General features: G+C 44.2%; 1 protein-coding gene across 1 annotated transcript; it reads left to right on the top strand.

Annotated features, from left to right (window-relative positions):
- The first annotated feature begins 555 nt into the window (after nt 1-555).
- men1 (multiple endocrine neoplasia I) lies at nt 556-13,328 on the top strand. The gene is made up of 10 exons (XM_088990841.1): nt 556-682; nt 4,464-4,920; nt 5,023-5,231; nt 5,530-5,658; nt 6,886-6,926; nt 7,009-7,096; nt 8,020-8,156; nt 10,723-10,858; nt 10,948-11,136; nt 12,227-13,328. The coding sequence occupies exons 2-10, from the start codon at nt 4,485-4,487 to the stop codon at nt 12,695-12,697; spliced, it is 1,836 nt and encodes a 611-aa protein (XP_088846967.1). The 5' UTR covers nt 556-682; nt 4,464-4,484; the 3' UTR covers nt 12,698-13,328.
- The last annotated feature ends 209 nt before the right edge of the window (nt 13,329-13,537 follow it).

The following is a 13,537-nucleotide window of genomic DNA, read 5'->3' as shown; positions in this document are numbered from 1 at the left end:
TTTTGCCCGCGAAAGCAAATCAAGCTTGTGAAATTCCGTGATGTTTGCTCAAGTCCGAAGTATAGTTTGAAATTGTCCCATGTAAACCTCAATAAGTTATAATTTATCACTTCAATTTTGAAAAGTAGTTATTCAATAATTTATTGTGCGTTCTATATGTAATACGTGGTGGGGATTAAATTTAAATTTACGACATCCCCCTGTGGGGATGTCGTAAGTCACAGGTGTCAAAGTCAAGGCCTTGGTGGCCAAAACTGGCCCACCACTTCATATTATTCAGCCCACGAAAGCCAATCAAGCATGCCAAATGCTGTGATGGTTGCTAAAGCCTGAACCAAATTGTCAAATTGTCCTGTGTAAACCACAATAAGAGTTGTTATTCATTCATTTGTTTTGCGCTCTAGATATAACATATGGAGGGGATGAAATCCGTAACGACAATGTTGCCTGCGGCAAAAAAAAAATTAGTTTGACACCCTTGTAGATCTACTGGATCAAATCTCCGTTTATTCCGACGGTTTCCGCTGCATTTGAAGGGGGTGTTGTGACGTCATATGACGTAATTGCGCGTCGCGTTGCGTTGGAGTGAGTTTTGTGGATGATTCAAGTGCGCGGCAAAAGAAGTGAAGCCCAAAACAAAACGACGCGAAACATGGGGCCGAGGCACTGCTGAGCAAACTGGGTACGTCACCCACCTCTCGCCGCCCTCTCTTCGAGGCCTTTTACGGAGGTGTTTCAAAACCGCGCCACTTTTTAACCGCATTATAGCGCTTTCTTTCTTTCACATAGTCCGTTTGAGCTAAGTAGCTGCTCGATAGCATACTAGCCGCAGCTGATCGCCGGTCAACGCGATCCGGTGTTTAGTCGTCTCTGGCTCCTTGGTTGGTTTCGCGTACTCCCGCGATACGTTAAAACACGACGTTACGGCGTTGGTGTTGTTACTTTCCGTTTGGAAACGAGGCGGCGTGGGACCGGTGTCAATGGATCACCAAATGCTAAAGTTAGCCTAGCCTATTTTGTCAGAGCATGTGTATGTGCGCTTGAACATTTTGGCTAGGAGTGCCCCGCCCACCCAGTAGCAATGCAAGTCACCAGTCCGTTTTTTTTATTAAAAAAATCACATGTGCACATAACTTGACAGTATATAAATACAGTACTACGAATACACGACTTTTGTTATGACAAGCGATTAAAAAAAAAAAAAAAAATCCCACTCCTCGATGTTACGTAGCCTCTTTGATTTTGGTCCCATTTCCGTGTCGGTGCTTGCAAATTTTCTTTTTATTGATTCATTCATTCTCCAAACAACATACCGTATTTTCACGACCAAAGAGCGCACCGTGTGAAAAGGCGCTGTCTCAGTTATGTGTGCCATTTCTGTATTTAACACACACATTGGGCGCACCGGATGAAAGGACGCAAGTTTTATATACCGGTACATATCCTCTACTGCCATACGGGCGTCCGCCTTACACAACATACAGGCGTATTTAAAAAACAGATCGGGAGCAAAACTGAGTTTGGCAGTGCTTTATTTATTAATGACAAAGTAAGAACATTTTGTAATCATCGCTCAATAGGCGTCGGCATGGTAAAAACAAGCACATTACCGGTAACAGAATCGAACAGTTGCGCTAAATACAACATGGCAGGTTCGCTTTCCTCACTGTCAGTTACTTTCTGTGCCGTGCGGCTCCTCGGAAATAATGCCGGCTTTTCCGAAAGCTCGAACCACCGTGCCAGCAGACACGTTAGCCTAAGCATCCACAATCCATTTGCAAACTGTGGCGTAACTCGCCCGGCGCTGCCTACCACTCTTCGTGAAGCTGTGGTCTCCTTCGGTCATCCATCGCTCCCACGCCGCTCTAGCCTCACTTTGAACGGCCAGTTCACACCGATGTCCAGCGGTTGGAGTTCCTTGGTCTACCCACCCGGAATCACAGCAAGCGTAGCGTTCATCCGCTTCACTTTCTGCTTCACATTGTCTGTGAGATGCGCTCGCATAGACTCACAAATCAGAAGTGACGGTGATGTGTGGAAAAAACCTCCCGGTTTCCTTACATACACCTGCCTCAGCCACTCCTTCATCATATCCTCGTCCATCCAGCCCTTTTCGGCTTTGTGGCTCGGCTGGATGCGCTTGTCGGCGATGTGCTTCTCGCAGTAGGACCGGAAGTTCGACAACTTTTCTGAATAATCCGCCGGCTGTTGCTGCGCAACCGTAGTTCTGGTCCGGATGGAAAAATGGCACCGTTTCATAAAACGCCAGCACCAAGACGGACCTCCTCGGAAATGTTCAATTTTCATTTCCTCCGCTAGCATTACTGCTCTGTGTCGGATGGTGACAGTCAATACGCTAATACGTCCGCACATTCGGCGCACTGCACTACAGGGCGCACTGCACATTTTGAAAAAAATCTGAGGCGTTTATATGCGTCGTGAAAATACGGTAATCAACATACATTTGTATGTATTTGTTTTGTTTGAGCCCACCAGGCATATGGAAAAGACACACGTATTTACAAGTGTGTATCTAGGGATGTTACAAAATTTTTCAATAATTCATCGCACATTTTCTTATACCATGTTAAAGTGCATTTAAATAGCTTGCAAATGACGTATAGATCATTGTTCTATGACACATAAGGAAATAATGGAATTTTAAATTTTTGAAATATGAGGGGGTTTTCTGCCTGTAATTACACAGTTAAAAAAATGAAAATCTGTGACTGAGTTCTTTATTACAGTTTAAACTATCACAAATTTCTTATTTTTTAGCAGATCTTAACGAGTAAGGTACCATTGGAAATATTTTGAAATTCTAAACAAGAACAGAAAACACTAGAAAAGATTCAAAATATAAATGAGCAAATATCAACGATCGAATGCAGGCAGAATTTTGTCAGAAATAAAAAATGGCTTTCACTGAATACTAGGAATGAAAATTGGGAAATACATATGGTAATGCTTCCTTTTGCTTGAAACTTGGCAGTTGTGGAGAAAAAATATATATTCTACCACTTCTATGAGTTATACAAATACAACTTACTTAACTTTAGTGCTCAACTTACTCAACTGTAGTGTTAGCAAAAAGAGCGTAAACTTCAATAAATTTTTTCCCCCGTTTCTCGTTATCGTATTCGGAAAATTCAAGAACCAGCATGTGTAATACGTCATCATAAGCTGCATAGCTTGTAAAATCCCACGAAAAACAAATACGTACTTCACAAAAATGCAATGATATACGACTGCGAGTATAGAGTGCGCTCGGTTCGCTAGACAGAAACAAATCGCGGTGGAATGTAACTCACTGTAGCGTACCTAGTGTATCTGTTGTTCCTTTCTCATCGAGATGTTTTTGAGGGGCATTTTCCACATATCATTTGTACTTGATCATCAATAGTAGACTTCAACAATTTGTAAAAATAATCTCAAATGTTTGGTGTCCCTCAGTATTGCCATTTAAAGGACAACCGACGTCACTTTTTTTTTTTAACTGCCATCAGAAAAACGTTTTATAGCATCTAAAATACCCAAAACACGCAGTATGATATTTTTAGTCAAATGCAAAACACCAATAAAAATGACTTAAAGTGTCCAAAATCTGCAAAAAATTGACCTGCGAATTGAGCATTTTCAGAAAGTCCCGCCCCCAGTTCGTGACGTCACGCCAAGACGTCTTGCATTGCTAGTGAATCAAAACAATGGCTTCAGATTCGGAGAATATGCTTTCTTGTTACACATCCAGTCATGAATATGATTCAAATAGTTCTGAAGAGGAAAGCATACATGTTTGCAATCGATGAAAGAATTTATTTGTGCCATTTTGAGGCAAAATTGGGGGAAAAATCTCTCACCCAAAAAAGAGGCACAAAATGGCGACCTCCTGTGGCCAACTCTGTTTCCACAGGCTGATAAATTCCTTATATGGCGCTTGGGCGCCCTCTTCTGGCCTTCTGGCGGCTTTTGGGTGCAACACGAGGCCCCCAGACCAAACAAGTACAGCAAAATACATTGAGGTGATGGAAGGACCGCTACAATGCGTCTTTTTTACGGTCCTTTAGTGACGTCACGTACTGACTCGTCACCAACTCAAAAACAAGACTTCCTGAATATTCAGCGCAAGTCTTAGAACGTAAAATATAGCTATATGCGGTGGAATCTTTGTAAAATACGCTCAGTAGAAGTCATTTGAAGCCATTTTACAAATTATGGACACAACTTGTCCGGAGACGTCGTTTGTCCCTTTAATAGGCAATTATTATTATGATTATTTTTTTGGTCAATTAAATGGAGGCAAAAAAAATGTATCTGGGTCGGATTTATATTCAGTTGTGTGTGTGTGTGTGTGTGTGTGTGTGTGTGTGTGTGTGTGTGTGTGTGTGTGTGTGTGTGTGTGTGTGTGTGTGTGTGTGTGTGTGTGTGTGTGTGTGTGTGTGTGTGTGTGTGTGTCACACATGCAGACGACGTTCATTGCAGAGGACATGGGTCTTCATTCATCCCAAAAGAAGCATTTTCCCCTGCGGGGAATCGACGGAGTCGTTCAGCTCTTTGACGCAGAGCTCCGCAAGTCCGAGCCGGACCTCGCCCTCCTTTCCCTGGTCCTGGGTTTCGTGGAGCACTTCCTGGCCGTGAACCGCGTGGTGCCCGTCAACGTGCCCGGCGTGCGTTTCGAGCCACTGGAGGCCGACTGTCCCAACTCGTGTTTCCCCACTGTGGAGCTGGGCATGATTTCGGCGCTATACGAGCGTTTCACGGCGCAGATCCGGGGGGCCGTGGATCTGTCCCAGTACAAGAGGACGCCGGCAGGCTCCAGTCGGGAACTGGTCAAGAAGGTGTCGGATGTCATTTGGAACAGTCTCAGTCGCTCTTATTTTAAAGACCGCGCCCACATTCAATCTCTCTTCAGCCTCATCACCGGTAAGTTGGACTTCAATTCAAATCTCATGAGTCCACTGAGAATGAGCGGAGAAAAACTGTTGAAGCGGATGCTTAAATTATTATTTTTTTGGCCTAACCAAGGGACCAAATTGGACAGCTCGGGTGTGGCCTTTGCGGTGGTGGCGGCCTGCCAGGTTTTGGCCCTGAAAGATGTGCACCTGGCTCTGTCCGAAGACCACGCCTGGGTCATCTTCGGCAAGAGCGGCGAAGAGACGGCCGAGGTCACGTGGCATGGCAAAGGCAATGAAGACCGACGAGGGCAGACGGTCGCGGCGGGAGTCAATGAGAAGGTGAAATAAATAAATAAATAAAATGATTGCTATGGCGCCACCAAATAACTACCTGAAGTTAGTTGGGGGGTGTTATCCAGACCAAAGTGGTGCTTCAAACGTAAATTCATAACTTTTTTTTACCTCATTCATGATCCCAATTCCGATTTAACATGGGCTTATTATCCAAGGTTCTCCCGCTGTCTCTTTAAAAAAAACGCCGGACATCATATCTTTTTGAAAATGGCCTTGGACAACAATGCGATCTGCCGATGATTGACTTGCGATACTATTTGAGTGTTTTTTTTTCCTTGTATAGAGTTGGCTCTACCTCAAAGGTTCCTACATGAAATGTGACCGCAACATGGAGGTGGCCTTCATGGTGTGCGCCATCAACCCTTCGCTGGACTTGCACACTGACAGCTCGGAGCTGCTACAGCTTCAGCAGGTGATGCCTCGTGATCTTGAAACCGACGCTTTTTGTCATCGGCCGTCGTTGAGGGTGGTTGTGTTTCTCTCCATCTGGATTTCACTCATTCACTGCCAAACAATTTGCAAATATGTGCCCACTCAAGTGTCAGGGTTTTTGTCATTTTCACTCAAATTACAGGACCCAAAGAATATTGAGCTTTAGGACTGCATAAACATTCAATGCAGCGTTAGAAACCTTAGACACTTTCACCAGAAAAAAAAGTTAATTCCTAAATTATACAGATCTGTAGTTATCTGAGCTTGAAATGGGGGCGGCCGTACAAAATACAATACGTATATATTGATTTACATAGCACTTTAAGAACAGCTGAAGCTGTTACAAAGCGCTAACATGGACAAAAGGCAAATGCTTGCCCCTCGTGGAAGGACCAGCGCTTTATCGTCACCCCCCTTTCTACTTTCTTTCCTTTCCTCTTCCTTTCATAACTTTACTGCTGTGAAATGTAAATTTCTCCACTGTGAGACGAATAAAGGTACATCCAATCCAATCCCCACCATAAAACCAAACCAGAACAAATTCGGTAATGGCGCTCCACATCACGCTTTTTAATTCCCAAATGAATTTGGGAATGGCAGCGGATTGGTAAATGTGGCTTGTTTTCATATACGGCAAGGGTTTCTCAGTCATTTATTGCCGCGGGCCACATTATAGTTAGGGTTTCTTCTGAGGGGCCGTTAGGAATTTGGGGAAGCCTTGAGAATGTTTTACCCCCTCCACATATTACATCTAGAGCGCACAACAAATGAAAGAATAACTAATTCTCAAATTTGGAGGCAAAAATAATGACTGTTATTTTGGTTTAAATTCGACAATTTGAAATTTGGGTTCAGACTTAAGCTAGCATCATGGGACTTGACATGCTTGATTTGCTTTCATTGGGCGAATAAAATGATGTAGCGGGCCAGATTTGGCCCCCGGGCATTGACTTTGACACCTCTGAGATAAGGGATTAGCCAGCTAGCTGAATAGGAAGAGTGCTAGCTCGCTCGATCATTAGCCAGCTCAATCATTCGCTATCTTGATAGATGAGCATGGAATTTCACAAGTTTGATTTGCTTTCATGGGCCAAATAAAATGAGGTAGCGGGCCACATTTGGCCCCCGGGCCTTGACTTGGACACCTGTGATAGCATTTCGGAGAGCAAAAAATATTTATTGACATCCTTTTTTTTGGTCCGCACAGAAACTTCTGTGGCTACTCTATGAACGAGGTGATCTGGACAGGTGAGTGCGGCAAAGTTGGAGAGTTGAAACAGAGTTAGCATGCCAAGTGTGGATCGCCAAAGTCTGCTTTGCCTGACCGCAGGTATCCAATGGCAATGGGGACTCTGGCAGACCTGGAAGACCAGGAACCAATGACAGGCAAGGAGAGCCCGCTGGAAATCCACCTCAAGGTAATAATAATAATAATATTAATGATAATAATACATTTTGTGCTTTCATTCGAAACATGCGAGGACTGCGGGTTCTTTGTACTGATGGTTAATTCTTTAATGTGATTTTACTTGCATCATGAATCAACAACGACACCACCGTAGAATTACAAACAAGTATAAAAATATAGCTATTATTTACACATAAACACATGGGCTTTACATCAATGAAATAAAATGTATGCAATAAAATCATACAAACCACTTTGCCCGCTTTCCACTGAGAAATAGAAGTTTTGATCTTCGTCCTTTTTATCTTTTCCTTGCTAAACAGTACAGCGATATAGCATGTCCATTCTCGCCGTCTTCTCAGTAAAATGAAACTTAAATTAAATTAGCAGTGCGGTAAGTAAAACCTGTACCGGAAGTGAGAACAACCCAACGTAATGTCAAGAAAATAAAGCACAGCCATCAGCTGGTCAACTATGGGATAGCAGTTATAGATAAATGTATCAACAGCATTTACACATTTCATTTATAAGTGCCTTTCAAAACTCTCAAGGTCACTTTACAGTGACAGGATCATTTTTTTCTGTAGGTGAGCAGCGACAGCCACAGGCGCCAGTGTTCACTCAACCCGGAAGTAACTCAAATAGAATAATAAGACAAATAGATAGAAAGCGAGCTAGCAAGCCAATAGATAGCTAATAGCTAGCCAGTTAGATAGCTAGCCAGCCAGCCAGATAGCTATTGTATGTATTTAAGAGACGCCCGAGTTGCGTTCTGTTGTCTGTCTCCGTTCTACGTCGCTTCTGTTTCAGCGCGTAGTCGCTCCTTCGCACGAGTGTCGAGCAAGCGGGCTGAAAGCGTACAGTCCATTGGAAACAAGATTCGGAAGCGGTGCTGGTTTATTAATTTTTTTCCTCTTCCGTTTGTCTCATCAGGCCGTGTCTTCGGCCCAGAACCATTACAACAACGAGCACATCTACCCCTTCATGTACTTGGCCGGCTTCCACTACAGGCACAGGAACGTGCGGGAGGCGCTCAGGTCCTGGGCTGACGCCGCCCGCGTCATGCAAGAGTAAGTTGCTTGACTTTGCCACCACGTGACACTAGGGGGCGGCAAAGACTGGCTCGTTTCTAGGCTGAAGGTGCTTCGGGGTCTACACCCATTGCTCCTCCTGCTCAGATCCCCACATGGCTTTCTCTTCATTTTTGATCACAGTGCCCACATTCTCCGCAAAACGGTTAAAATAGATCAATGGGCGGAGTCAACTTCCTAGTCATTGTTCTGTCAGTTCAGCCGCTTCCTCTCCAGCCTGTTGAAGCTTATTTTCTTTTCCTGCGGCATTGTCAGCAAAGAGAAACGTCATTATCGTCATCGTCGTCCCAATTCATCATCACAACTTCTCTAACCAGGCTTGATGAGAATTTTTTTGGGCCCCACCAAATAATTTCAAATAAATTATAATGGTATCTCTTTATTTAGCTATCTAGCCGGCTACCTAGCTAGCTATCTGTTAACTAGCTATTAGCAAGCTAGCTAGCTTTCTATCTATTTGAGTTCACCCACAGAAGAAAAAAACTTATCCTGTGACTGTTAAGTGACCATGAGTTTTAAAAGGCGCTTAGAAATATATTATTATTGTTATTATTATTATTATTATAAATGTTTTATTGTCGGAAAAAGGAGCATGCCACATGGACCGCGCCTTACCGCCCTCCCTACTGTTTTATAATACAGGCAAACCTCGGTTTTGGAATGTCTCGATTCTTGACCAAACTGAGCGCATCCGAATGCACCACTCGACTATAATCTGTTCCGGAAACCTGTTTGAAAACTGATTTGGTAGATAACCAAAACATTTCCCATGATAATCAATAAAATCAATATCTGATTTTTTTATTGTGATTGAACAATACAAACACGCCTGCTCACAATGGAACGCCACACGAGCATAATGCATCGGTCACAATGGAATGCCACACGAGGAAGTGACGACGTACAGTATAAGGAAGCAGAGGGGAGTCGAATGGTGCATTCAGGTGCGCTCAATTTGGTCAATAACCTATTTTCCGTTATAAACCCAGGCTTAAAAAAAACGAAAACCAAATTGAATGAGAACCGAGATGTTTGAAAACCCAGATCATGATAGAATATTTCTCCACTGCGAGACTAATAAAGGCAAATCCAATCCAATCCAATATCAGGACTGGCCACTTAGTTAACAGTCAATTGATTTGCTGTTTTTTTTGAGGGGGTGGCTGTTGAAATTTGGTGCAATCACCAAAGGAAGGCAATCTATGTGACATCAGAAGGCAACGATAACAACATCAAACATTCGCCCAAGAAGGAAATTGGCTTATTTTTGAAGATTTAACAAATGAAACTGAAAATGTTTAATTGTGCATTTTCGAGGTTCATTTCAAAAGCATTTTTTTTATACCGCCATGCACAAAAGAAATATACAGTGATACCTCGGCTTACGAACGCCTTGGCTAACGAACTTTTCGCTTCACGGATTAAATTCACGAGAATTTAATCTTGGCATACAAACTATTTTTTGGGATACACACGGAGCGCCACAATGAGTGCTGTGTCGTTCGCCAACGAGCCCGTTCTCCTAACAAGGAAATGGCAGCCAACTATTTTTTGTCCTTTATTTCCCGCCCCCAGTCTTCGATAAAGGCACATGTGATTTGTCAAGAACGCTGCAGGGGGGTTACAGAAACAGAGCTGTTAATAAAAATAGATTGAAGCTGCACTTGATTGGTCAAGAACGCAGCAGTGAGGGGGGGTTACAGAAACACTGAGCTGCAAATTAAAATAGATAGGCAGAGGACAGAGAGAGTGAGAAAATTGATAGAAAACACGGTGAAATTTGAACTCATTTCATCTTTATTGATCGTTCAAAGACAGGGTAGACTGCAAGGTTAAAATATCCCATCAATCAGGCTCCACAAAAACCCGCACAAGCCATCTGTACACTTGATGCAAACAGCTATCAACCCAGCTAAACAGAACACAATTGACGAGGAACTAGGTAAAATTATCGCAGAGAAAGCACGGCAACTTCACTCGGATATCGTCAAGAGGCAACCTGGAAGTTCGTCCTCCAATGATGATTTCAAGGCTAGCCACGGATGATTCGAGATTTTTAAGCGTCGTACAGGTATTCATAGTGTCATTCATCATGTTGAGGCAGCCAGTTCTGACGATAAAGCTGCCAAAGCTCACAAGGAATCATTCCTCAAGATGGCCACTCCATTCCATCAAGCCATCAACGACCATCAAAAAGGTAAATAAAACAACTTTATTATATAGTACAGTTTATTTGTTTAATTACAATACCATATAGCACATTTATTATACATAAATAGGGCATATTTTGTGTAGTTTTAAGGCTTAGAAAATTAGAAAGTAGAAAATTATGTTTTATGGGGACCTGGGAATGGATTATTCTCATTTTAATGGTTTCCTATGGGAAATTAATGTTTGGGATACACACTTTTCGCTTAACACCCTCTATCTTGGAACCAATTAAGTTTGTAAGCCAAGGTATCACTGTATTTCAGAATTGTACTCAAGTACTTCTGAAAGTTTAAGGAGGCCTCATCTCAACGTCTCAATCGCTTTCCCATTGCAGATACAACTACTTCCGCGAGGACGAGGAGATCTACAAAGAGTTCTTTGACATCGCCAACGACGTCATTCCTACTCTGCTCAAGGAGACAGCCGCCACCGCCGAGAGTCCCTCGGAAGGCGGCGACGCGACAGAAGCGGTCTGGGGACGGGCCCGCTTGTCAGTTACGCCCCTGGGTTGGGGGGAAAAAAAATCTCAAAACTTTTAATTTGTTTTTTGGGGGTGTAGGAGCAGCCTCAACAGCAGCAGCAGCAGCAGGCGGCGGCTTTCTCAGCGCTACAGGACCCCGAATGCTTTGCCCACCTGCTGTGCTTTTACGACGGGATCTGCAAGTGGGAGGAGGGCAGCCCCACGCCGGTGCTGCACGTGGGCTGGGCCACCTACCTGGTCCAGTCCCTAAGCCGCTTCGAGGCGCAGGTATGGGACGGGCCGTATCGCACCGCCGCGTTCTAGTGTCGTTCGAGGCAAGTCTATGGTGACATGAAAAAAAACACACGCACGCACGCATGCATGGCCCTTTTCAGCAAAATGTCAGAATGTATTATTTAAAATAACTGTGATAATACTCACCATTAGCATGAATGGTTTTCCATTCCTTATGATTAGTAAAAATCCAGCCAAACGATCGGAATGAAAGTCAACTTGTTCATTCGCGAAGTTACTGTTAGCTAGCTTGAACTTGGCTCAGTAGCTCCTATACTTGCTTTCTGCGGTCTCTTGCAGAAGTATATTGATGCTAACGTTAGCATGGGGCTTGTCAAATTGCCACTGACATTCGAGTGTTTCATCGATGCTATTGTTTCATTGCATTCATCCTGAAGTTTACGATACTCGTCACCTTTTTTACTCGTCAGGCTTATTTGAAAAGGGGCGTTTACCTGTTTCGACAACAACGGCTACCATCCAATAAAAATTGCTCATTGGACATCAACGGCCACCTTTGGTCAGTATCATCAATCAAAATTGCGCTTTCCGCCAACTGCAGTCCCAACAGAAAATGAACAGCGAAAAACCCAGAATATCCATTTTGTTTTATCTGCGAGCCAAATGCACTCATTATAAGAGCCATATATGGCTCACGAGCCATAGGTTGCCAACCCTTGCATTAGAATGTTTCATCCCATTCACGTATTACATCTAGAGCGCATAACAAATGAATGAATAATAATAATACATACAATTTATAAGCGCCTTTCGAAACTCTCAAGGAGACTTTACAGTCACAGGATATTTTTTCTGCGGGTGAGCAGCGGCAGCCACACGCGCCAGCGCTCACAAGAACTAGTTGTCAAATTTGAAGTAAAAAATAATGACTGTTATTGTGGTTTACATGCGACAATCTGAAATTTTAGTTCGGATTTTTGCAAGCATGATGGAATTTCACAAGTTTGATTTGCTTTCGCGGGCCCAGTAAAATGACGTAGGTGGACCAGATTTAGCCCCCGGGCCTTGACTTTGATACTCTTGACTCACCCTGTTTTTTGCGGGTGTCCTTTGTTAACGTCAGGTGCGTCAGAAAGTGTCCATCATCACCAAAGAGCCCGAGTGCCAGGACGAGGACGACGCGTCCAGCGAGGACCCTTGGGAGGGCCGCAGGCGAGGCCCCCGCAGAGAGTCCAAGCCGGAGGAGCAGAACTCGCCCCCGGCCGCCGCCCCCTCGTCCCCGACCTCGCAGGCCACTCCTAAGAAAGCCGGCGATGGTCGCCGTCGCTCGGAGGGGAAGCCCAAGTCTCCTGACGGGGGGCCCAGCTCCCCGCCGGCACCGCCGCCGTCTCGCCCGGCGGCTGCCCCCGTGGTGGCCTTCCAGAGCGAGAAAATGAAGGGCATGAAGGAGCTGCTGCGCGCAGCCAAGGTGAACTCCAGCGCCATCAAGCTGCAGCTCACCGCCCAGTCTCAGGTCCAGATGAAGAGGCAGAAGAGCACGCCGCCGGGCGATTACTCCATGTCCTTCATGAAGAGGCAGCGCAAGTCGCTTTAGGACATCCCCCTGCTGACATTTGTCATCTTACGTCGCTTGCTGAAAACGTGAATGTGCAAGTTGTCTCCACCAGTACATTCCCCAAACAGTTGAAGAGCATTCTTACTCCCTGTACGCAAAGATTGTCTCACACTTTAGCATGCTTTTCACGCTGACTTACTAAAGAGCGTAAAGAGCACCCCCCATGCCCCTCCAAAAAAAACTACGAAAAAATAACACTGATGATTCCTATAGCTTAACTGTTGAAGCGTTACATATCAGACCTGGTGTCAACAAAGTAATTCCCAGTTCACGTTGCCTCATCGGGACAAGACCGCAAGCCGAGAAAGTCGAGTTATATTATAGTTACTGTGTAACATTGTCCACTTCTGCGTTAAGGATAGCTTCTTTCTTGCTAGCTTGATGTTGCCTTATTTGTTGTTTTTTTTTCCTTTTTTTAGACTGAGCCTTGTAGTGTGGACTTGGTCCACTATCATGATTTCGAGAGAGAATTCCGCAAAGCGCTATTGGCCCACAACAGTGTGAAATTGTGGCCTAATGTTGCGTTCGCTTGTGGTCTTAGTTTTTTTTTTTTTTTGTTATCTGCAAGTAATAAAGACAAACGAGTAGTCGAGGCTGACTGATTGTCTCTGTACTTTTTTTAAATTTGATTTAGAGCTGGTCCACCTGACTTGTGCTAGGGTGGTGGTGATGATGTGGGTAGGAATGGTTGTCCCGTTACTGACTGGGGACCCGTTCGCCCTTTGCCTGCTCTGTGTGTGTATATATATAAATAAATTGCCCCCCCCTCACATCCCCATCCACAAATGTTTTCCCTTTTAGTTACGCTCCTGCTTCCTT

This window comes from Hippocampus bargibanti, linkage group LG02, assembly GCF_051943395.1.
Source record: "Hippocampus bargibanti isolate YZ-2025 linkage group LG02, ASM5194339v1, whole genome shotgun sequence".
NCBI classification, from domain to species: domain Eukaryota; kingdom Metazoa; phylum Chordata; class Actinopteri; order Syngnathiformes; family Syngnathidae; genus Hippocampus; species Hippocampus bargibanti.
Note: the sequence above shows the minus strand (reverse complement) of the source record. Positions and strands in the feature narration are given on the sequence as shown.